At 55.7% G+C, this 11,299-nt stretch overlaps 1 protein-coding gene across 6 annotated transcripts in view; it reads right to left on the bottom strand.

The window, feature by feature from the left end:
- The window catches only part of TBCD (tubulin folding cofactor D), a 147,470-nt gene that overhangs the window by 96,258 nt on the left and 39,913 nt on the right, over positions 1–11,299 (bottom strand). For all 6 annotated transcript variants that reach the window (XR_012130989.1, XR_012130988.1, XM_073236175.1 and 3 more), the window contains exons 10-13: positions 8,384–8,520; positions 7,209–7,269; positions 6,004–6,078; positions 2,773–2,867 (exon numbers count right to left, since the gene is read on the bottom strand). Coding sequence is in view for 4 of the 6 variants with exons in the window: in XM_073236175.1 (XP_073092276.1) it covers positions 2,773–2,867; positions 6,004–6,078; positions 7,209–7,269; positions 8,384–8,520 (368 nt within the window). In the remaining 2 variants the exon portion in view is untranslated. The remainder of the gene's footprint in view (positions 1–2,772; positions 2,868–6,003; positions 6,079–7,208; positions 7,270–8,383; positions 8,521–11,299) is intronic.

Raw genomic sequence — 11,299 nt, 5'->3', positions numbered from 1 at the left:
GCTAACCCGTAAGTGTAAGGCATCGTCTTAAGTGACAAGAAGAGGCACCAGGAACAGTTAACTGTCTCCTCTCTAGTCCTCCTGCAACATGAAGGCTAAGAGCCACCTCGCTGCTGAGAAGCTGCCTACCTCAGAGCTCCTAGGGAGGGCGAAGGCCATCACTGCCTGCAGGCTTTCACTGTGGAACTGTGTGTGAGTACAGGGTGAAGACGGACCCCCTTGCGAACAGCACCCTCCTGATGTCATTCCTCCAAAACCCATATGCAACATGCATGCCACAGTAATCAGGCAGGCCCTCCGGATAGTAATGCCGTCCTAGGTCTCTGTGACAAAAAGCCCATCTTGCTGACTTTTAACTATACCACCTTTCTGCACTCATGTAAGATCCAGCGTAAGAGGTGGAAGCGTCTAACCTTACGTATAAAAAGTGATAAGCCCTCAAGAAGTTAAACACGAAATTTCCATACAACCCAGCAAAATTCCACTCCAAGGTATACACCCAAAAGAAATGAGAACTGCGCAAGTACTCCACATACTCAAAGATGTCTTGGAATGGTCTTTGCTTCTCTTACAGACGGAACATCCAACACCAGACTGGACAGTGCCCAGCAGGACCAGAAGCCCAGAGGGCAGAGGGCAGGACCACCACCTGCTCCCTCAGAACTGTGGGCAGGGGCAAGGCCAGGGAGAAAGCTCTGCCACCCAGGAGCTGCAACCACAGCCGCCAGCGACAGGAACACGCTGACCCCAGGCCCACTCTGCCAGCCTCCAGGCTCCCACCCGCCCCTCCCCACATGCTCCCTCCAGTCTTAGCATCTGCTTCTTCTCAGAGGGCCCAGACTAATGCTAGAAGATCATCAAGTGCTAGTTTTGGACGATGTCACAGAAAATGGCAAAGTACAGGAGTCCACAAATCAGTCCTCAAACAAAGCCACCAATAAGCCGGCAAAAACAAGAAAGACTCAGCATTTTCAGGGCCCTGGAACAGAATCAAGAGCTTACCAATCAGAGGATTGTTTAGTAAAGAAAGGGGCTACCAGATTTCAGTATTTAAGGAATTTTGCTAGGTCACTGGCTGACTGGAGACATACCAGAACAGAGACTTGAGCGACCAAACACAACAAGGAAGACAGTGGTTGCAAAAGTAGTTAGGAAAAATCACTAAATAAACAGACGACGACAGCCTTTGACAAGCAACAGCAGCAAAGCCTGTCAGGGAAACAGCCCCACTTCCAGGGTCACCTCACTGCAGTATTCAAAACACCCAGCTTCTAAGAGAAAATGAGGCACATAAAGAATCAAAAAAGCACGGCCTGTTCACAGTAAAAAAAAAAAAAAAAGGGCAGAAACCATCCCTGAGGAAACCCAAATGTATTTAGTCAGGCAAAGACTTTGAATCAACTATCTCAAATACGCTCAGAGAGCTAAAGGCAACCAAGAGAACAAAGTCTGGACAAATATGAATGAAAAAAAAAGAGAAACTAGAGACTACAGGGAAATTCAGGAACTGAGAAGTACAGTGACTGAAGTGAAAAGGTCAGTAGAGTAAAACAGCAGATCTGAGCAGGCACAAGAGTAAGTGGACTTCAAATACAGCAACTGAAATGATCCGGCCTGAGAAGCAGGAAGAAAGAATACATGGCGGTAAACAATGACCGGCAGCCCTTCACCTCAGAGCCACTCCTGGGCAAGATCATCCCTTCCTGGCCGGTCACAGCCCTCCTCAGGCAGGAGACAGCACAGGCCCCACACTCACCTCGCAGGCACGGGGCTCCGCCCCACGGAGGGCACACCAGGCAGGGGCTGGCCAGCCGCTAAGTGAAGGCCACACGCCAACCAATCACACATCCTGTCTCATGGTCTCCAAGCACCGGCTGAACATTCCGTATTACAACACTGACCACCACCCATGCGCGCCCTGCTGCTTGCGGCCAGCAGATGCTGTCGGCATGGTGAGACATGCCAGCCAGTCTCCAGCACAAAACTGGGAAGCCTCTGGTCTCCTTCACATTAAACCAGAGATGGCACCACACACGTGGAATTTCATCTGGATCCTTGACAGCCTTGCACACCCAAACACCTGCTGGGCTTCTGGCATCCTTGGTCTGGACAGAAGTCACATACAGGGTGCAGGGTGGTGGCGGGGACACAGTCCAGGATGGGGCTTCTCCGTGCTTTACAGGTGTCCTTCTCCTCTGTCCACAGAGGCACTGCTGGCCACAGTCAGGGACAGTCCCCACCAGCCACAGACAGCTTCCTGTGACCAGGCCCAACAGCTGGGACATGCGGGCTTAGCTCGTTGGTCCCCCCGCACTGCCACACAGTGTCCCCACCCCTGCTCAGGCCCACGACCCAGCTCCCTCCAGCCTCCACCCCATCCCCTCATGGGCATCAGTCCTGTTTCCAGGACTGGATGTCACCCCAGGGAGACTGTGGCAGGGCACATCTCCTTAATGGGCGATAGCACCCCAGGAGGGTGAAAACCAGTTCTGGGGGACCAGAGGTTCTGATGTCATGATGGTCTGTGGCCCCTCAAATCCAGACAAGCAGTGTATCTATAGTATTAATATTTCATGGCAGGGAGAAGAGGCGATCAGAAAAACAGAAAGGCTGAAAGGAGCAGGAAGCGTGGACACAGGCCCGGCGCTCCCTGCTTAAGGCCCTGCATGGGGCAGAGGGGTGGCGTGCGCTCACAGGGGGCCACCGCGGGGGGTGCGGCTGGGGCAGCACTAGTGCCGGTCCCAGTGCCCTGAGGCGGATGTGGCTACTCACCGTCAGCAAGTCGAGAAGGCAGCAACAGGCCTCTTCTGCCCAGCTCTGCCAGTGCCAGACACGCCCCATGCCAGGCACCGTCCGTCTCCTGAAAACTGAGAGCACACAGGAGTCTGAACACAGCGCCTGCCAGCAAGCCGCCAGGGAGCTGGAAAGCGTCAAGTTAGCTGAAGCAATAAAATGCCCTGTGCGGCCAGAAATGGCAGCCGTGGTGAGCAGTTCTCTTCAGTCCCCCCACAACCAGAAGGGCCCACGCTGGCCCACAGCTGGCAGGGAGAAAGAGAGCCGCAGGTGAGGCATGGCTGCAGGCCGCCTGCTGCACACCCAGCCCGTCACCCCGTCACAGGACGCCCTGGGACCCACAGCACAGAGTCTCTCAGACTCAGGTGGGGCACTCGGGCACAAAGGGGCAGGGAGATGACCTCTCCACAGAGCTCTGCTGCGGGCTTTCATGATGAAAATCAACATGAGAAAGTTAGAATGAAAAGTATTGACAGAACCGTTTTGTACTATTTGAAATACAGACTTTAACAGACAATTATAATGCCAATTTATCAAGTCACAGGGAAAAGTTTACACTGAATAAAAATCTTCCTGAAGTGGATTGGAAGCTTTCTTACTTTAAGGCACAGCTCTAGCAGTAAAACTAGCAGGAGAAACGTGCTTCTTAGGCCGACGAGGGTGTTCTTGGCTTCCACACTCGCTGCCAGCACAAATGTGGAAATGTACTTGACCAGAAAGCAAGAGACATTACAGGGCTCTCTTCTATTCCAAGTAAGCCAATCAGATGGCAAAGAAACATTTAGGAAAACCAGCTAAACTGCATTACCGGCTGACAACAAGCACACGCATTTTCAGACAGGACACAGTCCAGGCTTCCCTGTTCACTCAGCTACTCAGTGAAGGCCTCACAAGCCCAGCCCTACTCTGGCCCTGCAGGGACGGCACGACCAAGACAGACACAAAAGCTGCCCCTTGGGCCTTGCTGTTAACCACTGACTCGACTACAGTCATGATTTTAAGTTTTAGATGTTTTATTAAATATCTGTCCCAAAGGCTATATGACCATTTTCAGAGTTTAATATCAGCAGTTCACATACTCTAGAATCTTAACTGGAGAGATGCTTTATGCCTTTCATAAAGATTTAATAACATCTGATGGAAGGCCAGTGCTGCAATGACTCAATTATCCTTAAAACTATCGCCAGTGATGCCAAACTCTGTTTCTATACTAAATGTGTATACAGTCCCTTGGCAACAGGAAAGGTGACAGGACCTTACCTGGCAGTAAGACACCTGTGGCCTGATGGGCACAAGCAGGGCCATGTGTCCACCTGCCTACTGGCCAGCCCTGCCCTCACTAGGCTGATGGGGAGTCACTCGGGGTCCCCAAATAGGTGCCTCCTCCACAGGGCAACTGGCTTGTGGCCAGACCTCAGCCCCTGCTCTCCCCAAGGGCCAACCCGCACGAGCAAATGCAGACACAGCACAGACAGGCTGCTCCACCTCATGGCTGAGGGCAGGCTCCTGCCCCAAACCCAGCCAGGGCAATGACAGGCGGGGTGTCCTCAGGGCTCTGGGGACAAGAGCAAACAGTGGGGCTGTGTGCAGGCAGGCTCAAGAGAAAGACCCAGAGGGGCTCAGGGATGCTGGCCTTTGCCCATGAAAGGCCACAGGGAGCACCAGACCAAGGAGAATGGTCTCAGACACCCGAGGGGAGCAGCATGGGAGGCCAGGCGACCATGATGTCACATGATCGTGAGACATTCATGCTCCCCTGCTCCCTCTGCACCCAGTGTCCCAGGAGGAACACTACCACACAGAGGGGACACGCATGCAGTGGGGGAAACACACATGCAAAGGGGACAGGTATGTAGGGGGAGGGGCAAAGAGGACACGTGCAGGGCTGGAGAGAGACCGTGTGCAGGGGGCAGAGGAGGGGACATGCATGCAGGGGACGGAGCAGAGGGGACATGTGCAGGGGTGGAGGGCAGAGGGGAAACGTGTGCAGGGAGCAGAGGGGATATGTATGGAGTGGGATGCAGGGGCTGCAGGCTCCTGGTGGGTGCATGCGGGTGGTGGGGGTGTGAGGAGGGGAGCAGGCCACACATGGGCAGTGGTACAGGGCGTCACGTAAGCTCTGCAGCCCTTGGCAGCCCCACACCACACAACTTGGCTCAGAAACAGAGCAGGGTATGCAGGACCAGCTGTGGGAGCACATGTGCTCGTGGTCCTGTTCAAGATGCTTTCAGAAAAGGTGGGCAGCTCACCACATACCACAAAAAAAGCAGCATTATTCTGAGGTGACCAACAGCTGACACCTTATTTCCTGAACTCCCTAAACTGGCACTGGGCCTGCTCGAGGCCAAGTGCAGGAAGGAGACTACTCCGGAGCTGTCTGGGGACCAACACACATCCAAGCGTCCGAAAGTGCTGACAGCACAGCTCTCCACACGCAGGGCCAGCGGCTGATGAGAGCAGGGTGCAGCGGGGCTGACGAACAGCTGGCTCTCCAGGCAGCCGCACCCAAAACCAGGGGACATTCGTACAAGCAAGGCTCAGAGCCCTTGGGGAACAGCTGTAACGAACGGGCCTCCACCAAGAGCATGCATGCCCAAGAGCACACCTGCCTGGAGGCCCCAGACTCAGACCCTGAACACAGGCCTCCCCCTACCCTGACTCACACCTGCATCACAGGCAGGCCAGACACCCACAGTTCTGACACCCACACTTCTCTGAAAGGCTTGACAGATGCCCCACAACTCCACATGTGGCTGTCTTAATTTAAATTCTATAAAATTAAATAAAATGTAGAATGCAGTCCTCAGTCACAGTAGCCTCTTGTCAAGGCCTCAGCAGCCATATATGGCTGATGGCTGCCACGGACACAGACCTAGAACAAGCTAACACCACAGAAGCTCTCTGACAGCAGAGACCGCACTTCACACCAATGGCCACAGGCCCCTCTGAGGAGAAACACCTGTGTGTGTGTGTATGTTCAAAACGGATTTTTCTCCTTCCTCAAGGTTTTTAAATGTAATGGAGTCTAAGCTGAAAAAAGCAATATACCAGACATAACAAATTCTCAAGTATAACTTAAAAAGGGAAAAAAGTAGCTTTGGGGACACTAACAAAGCTCAACTACAAGAAAATGTGAAAGGATGGAAGGAAAGAGAAGGAAGGCCTCCCTGCTCGTGCCCAGAAGTGGCTCCCTCCGCTCTGCCCGCTTACCTGAAACACTCCAGCACAGACCCTACCACATCGTCCGCCAGCTCCTTGGGCAGCCTTGCAGCCATCCGGCCGATCCTGAAAAGGCAGCCGCCCATCAGTACCGTCCGCACGGTGCAGGGGACGCACCCCGAGGTCAGAAGAGCGCGGAGCGACTTTCCTTCCCTCCAGGCAACAGGAAGGAGGCTGGCCTAAGCAAGCCTTGCTCACGCTCTGCTCCACAAAAGGTCACCTGCCTATCTGGGTGCCCCATCCTAGAGACACAGACGGACAGGCATCTGCAGGCATCTGCATGCATCTGCGGGTGGAGGCACCAGAGCGGGGGCCCACAGGGCAGCATGTCACTTCCGGTGAGCAGCACCACGTCCCCGTCGACCGGAGGAACCCTCCAGTCCCTGCCACCCGCAGGCTGCTCCCCTTCCACACCGGACACCACCTGACGTCAGAGCAGCCTCCTGACAGCACTGGGGCCTGAGGCCCTGCTGAGCCAGGGTCCTGGCTGGAGGGGCCCCGGGAAGGCCCTCCAAACACATCCTGCTCCAACAAGACATGACGGGGGGCTCTGAAATAAGCACAAAAGCCCCCATGAGAGCCCCCTCAGCCCAGGCATTTGTATATCTGAACAGATCAGCCCAGGAGCTGAGGGCCTCTGGGGGAAGGGGGCCCCCTAGCTTACTTTTCTCACAACAGAGGGCTCATGGCCGACTCTTCCACATCTCTGTGCTTTGTATCCCCTGCCCTGTGCCCCCTGGCCGCCGGCTCTATGTGCCCGGCCCGGCCCCGCCTCTGCTGATCACCTCGTGGCGGCAGGCCCCTCAGGTATAACAGGATGAGTGCCTGCCTCCCTCTGAACAAGGCCCTGCTGGCACTGACCTGCTACACGGGAGCTGCACCCCATCTGTGGGGGGCAGGGGGTGAGGGTGCGATCATGGAAAGGACCAGAAAGAGCAAGGAAAGGAATACTGGGAGGTAAAACAGTTACTCTGGCATGCTGATTCTGCCCACTCCAGCTAGAAAGGCAAGAAAACGGAGCCTCAGATCAATTGCAGCAATTATCTTTAAAATTAGAACCTACAAATTTAAAAAACGACTCTGCCTTATTAAAAATCTCTCAGCTGTTTGCCACTCTCCAATCCCACATGACATATCAGGGACTAAAAGTGCACAGCGGCCCGGGCCCAGCCCCCCAGTCAGACAGTGGCACCTACCCTTTGGCCGCAGACCACCGCACAATCGTGTCCTTGTCCTTCAGCCCGACCAGCAGCTGCTCTGGAGTAACACAGGGAAGCCAGGTCCGTGAGCACTGCAGAATCACCCTGGCTCCAGAGGAGTTCATGATTCCCCAGCTTCAAGGTGACCCACCCTCAGCGTCACTGAGCCCTTAAAGGGGATCACTTTAAGAATCTTGATTCAGGTTAGGTGAAAATCACACTTCCTTTCTGCTTTTAAATAATTGCCTAAAGCCAATTTTGGCAATTGTCCCAAGAAGTAGATGCACCCATCAGAGCAGCAGTGAGGAAGGCCAGAAGTCAGAGGAAGGCTCCCAGGGGGCAGTGTCCACACGAGGGCTCAGAAGACGGGCTCTACTGGAATCAGGGGCTCGGGGCATGCCGGGCTCTAGGAAAAGCCATGCAAAGGTCTAAAGGAAGTTGAGAAGGTGCTGGAGGCCTCAAGGTAAGGGCGGGGCGGGGAACCCTGACCACGAGCACCAGGCAGGCGGGAAGGCTGACCTGCCGAAGGACAGCAGCCTGGAAAGGGGCATGATGCACCGAGTGGGGCAGATGTAACGAGACTGCAGGCGTGAGCGGAGAACGCCAGCACAGAGGCAGACACTATCCTTCACAGGACAGGGAGGCTGGAGTAAAGTGCCAGGGACCCCACAGGGGGAAGAGGAGATGCCAGCTGGGATGGGGGAGAGCCCAAGGACAGGAGAGCCTAGCGTGCAAAGGGGGAGTACCCATGGATGGGGAGATCACAGGAGAGGGAGAATGCCCACAGGAGGGGGAGGGAGCTCATGGGGGAAGCCCAAGAGGGGCTCACAGGGGAGAGAGAGCCCTCGGGGGGGGGGGGGGGGCGGGGGTGTCTTGGGGGGGTACCCAGGGAGAGAGTGGGGAGAGGGAGCCCACTGCAAAGCCCAGGAAAGGAGGTAGAGCAGATGAGGAGGGGCAGGTCATATGACCCCAATGCAGGGACAAGGAGCGGGTGAGAGGCGGGCCCTGCAGGCTGCAGGGGTGTGCAGGGCCAACGGCAGTGTGGCTACAGAAGGAGATGGCACCTCGGGTTGGGGCAGGTCCAGTGATGTGGCCAGCACAACACCGCATGGCCCCGCACCACCGGCGCCAGGCAAACCAACCACCCAATGCCAGAGGCGCAGCCCACACACCTATCACACTCTCCACCTCCTCAGGGACATCGCAGTCCTCATCACTGTCGGCAGTCTCCACGGGCGCCTTCAGCTCGCGCCGACCCTGGGCACAGAGCTGCAGGTTGGCAGCCAGGGAGCGGCAGCCGCGTTGGTACCTGCGGACAAGATGCACCTGAGCCACTGTCACAACTTGGGGCCCAAAGGCAACATATCCTGACGAATGAAGTACCCATTAGCGTGACTGGACCACTAGCATCCTGGAATCTCCAAGGGGCCTTGCAAGGGGCTTTCCGGGGACAGGACGGGAAGCAGCAATCCCTGTCATCAGCACGGAGAGCCTGAGCTCAGCCACGGTACACAGACCGGAGTACAGGCTGCCCAGCAGCCCTCCCGTGCCACGAGGGTTCATGGTAGAGACAGTGGGACAGTGAGAACACATCTGAAGGGGGGCACCGCTCACTCACACATGGCCCACCTCCTGCCCTGCCCCGAGAGCAGAGAAACCACCCACTGCCCCAGGCCTCCATGTAGGGGACTGTGGCTCGCCCACAGCCCCTAGAGCCTGCCTCCTGAACCACACAAGTTCCCAGCAGCTCAACCCTCTTCCCACCAACCAGAGGCACCAGCGTCATTCCCGCCATGTGCCGGAGAGGTCACCAGCTGTACGACTCAGCACAGCTCCTGAACCTCTCATCATCTCAGCTTCCCCACCTGTTAAACAAGGTCCTGCCCGGAGGCCAGCAGGGAGGATGGAGGAGAGCACGTACAGGAAGGCCCGTCCACACCGCTGGAGGTGGTGTGAGATGCACTGTGCCGGGGCAAGCTCACACGGGCTGACTTGCAGGTGGTCCCAGCCCAGAACCAGGCCTGGAGCATAACAGGTGCCCCAGCAGAGCCTTAGAGTGAAGGCCACAGAGTGCCGGGGCTGCAGCTCGAGGCCGACTCCAGGACGCAGGCAACGAGGGCTCTGGAGACACAGCATGGCGCTCAGACACCATTAACGGCAGTTGCGAGTGACTCGTTATCTCTCCGGGCCTGTTTCCAACTCCGAAAACAAGGACAGTGGCACTGTCCCAGGCAGTCAGCCTCTGACAGTCAAGCACCCACTCCCAGGGAGCAGCCCAGCCAGACCCAGCGACTGGCTTCTGACTAGGAAAGCTCAGAAGGGAGGGGACGACCCCTGAGAAGGGCTAGGTAAGGACAAGTGGCTCCAGCCTGCTGTCCCCCGCTCACTCTGAGGGAGGCCAGCCACTAGCAATGCACCACCCTACAGAGAGGCCACCGACAGGCAGCCACAAGGAGCTGAGTCCCACTGCCAATGACAGGAGCCTTGAGATAGCAGCAGGCCCAGCCGACACCTTCAAGCCTGATCAGAGGACCCCTGGGCCACACCCAGATTCCTGACCCAGAAACGGGGGCATTAAACATGCATTAAGGTGTTACATTTTGGGGTACTATTATGTAGCTGTGATATTGTGATTTATGAGAAGCACTTACTTGGTCTTTGTCCATGTCTGGATTAATGTGTGTTTTGTTATGTTAATGAAGTAACTTTTGGAAAGCCCCTAGGTCACCTAACAAGGGGGTTGGTCGCCAGAGGAACCAGCCGTGGGTAGAAGGTGAGAACCTTCCGTCTCACCCCCTAGCATTTAGGGATGGTAGAGGGGCTGGAGGTTGAGTTCAATTATCAGCGGCCAATAATTTGATCAATCATACGTCTGTAAAGAAGCCTCCATAGAACCCCAAAAGGACGGGGTTCAGAGAGCTTCAGGGTCTGTGAACACGTGGGGTGTGGGGACAGTGGCACCTGGAGAGGCCATGGAGGCTCTGCACCCTCTCCCCACTCCTTGACCTGCACATCTCTTCTGTCTGGCTGCTCCTGAGTTACAGTTTCTGTAATGCACAAGATAGTGCACACTGATTCTACAATCAAGCAGTGATCTAGTAAATGGACTGTTTTCCCGAGTTCTGTGAGCTGCTCTAACAAACTAACGGAACCCACGGAGGGGGTCATGGGAGCTCTGACTTACAGGCAGGCAGGCAGAAGCCCCGGTGACAACATGGTCTTGCGACTGGCACCTGAGGTGGGGAGGCAGCACGGAGGGACCGAGCTCTTAATTTATACAATCTGAAGCTATCTACGAGTACACAAATAGTGTCAGAATTGGGCTGAATTACAGGATGCACTGCTGGTGTCACAGAACTGACTGGTGTGTATGTGTAGGAAGTGAATGTCAGAGCTGGTGCCAGCATCAGGTGCCTGACACAGGCGTGGTGTCACTCACCATCGCCACAGGGCTGCCATCAAGGTTGTAAGCACCCAGCACAGTGCCTGGGTCGCAACACGCACCCAGTGGGGCAGCTACAAGCAGTTCCACTGTCCGCCGATGCGTACACATGTGAATCATTCCGCAGGAAAATACTCCCCATGAGGGTCAGCAGAAGGTGACCAGACGGAGATAAAGACAACAGGGTTCAGGCTGCCACGAGACTTACCCTCAGCACACTGGGACAAAATGCCCAAACCAACTGTTGGCAGGTACAAGATGGAAACCAAGGTGGGCCACAAGCCCTCAGAGCAGAGAAGCCCCCAGGTGAGCCCCACCTTGCCCTCTGCTCCCTCCCGAAGGAAGGTGCGTTCCCAACCGCAGCACCAGAAAACAGCCCAGAGGACAGCAGCACTCTCAGTGGGTAGAAGAAAAAGCATTTGCAACTACCAAGCTGAGTATCTGAGAACAGGCACTGGAGGAAAAGGAAGCTGCTGAGAACCCTAAAGCACACGTAAAAACCTCACTGCACCTTTGCGGGAGCCCCAGCAAGTGCAGGGTAAAACCCAGAGGTGCATCCAGAGCAGCTGAGAGGCTGAGAGCTGAGCAGAGGGTTCAGAGATCATGTAATGCTGGGGAAGCACTGGGATGAGGGCCCAGCAAGAGG

The sequence above is a fragment of the Manis javanica genome, chromosome 4 (assembly GCF_040802235.1).
Source record: "Manis javanica isolate MJ-LG chromosome 4, MJ_LKY, whole genome shotgun sequence".
In the NCBI taxonomy this organism is placed as follows: Eukaryota; Metazoa; Chordata; class Mammalia; order Pholidota; family Manidae; genus Manis; species Manis javanica.
Note: the sequence above shows the minus strand (reverse complement) of the source record. Positions and strands in the feature narration are given on the sequence as shown.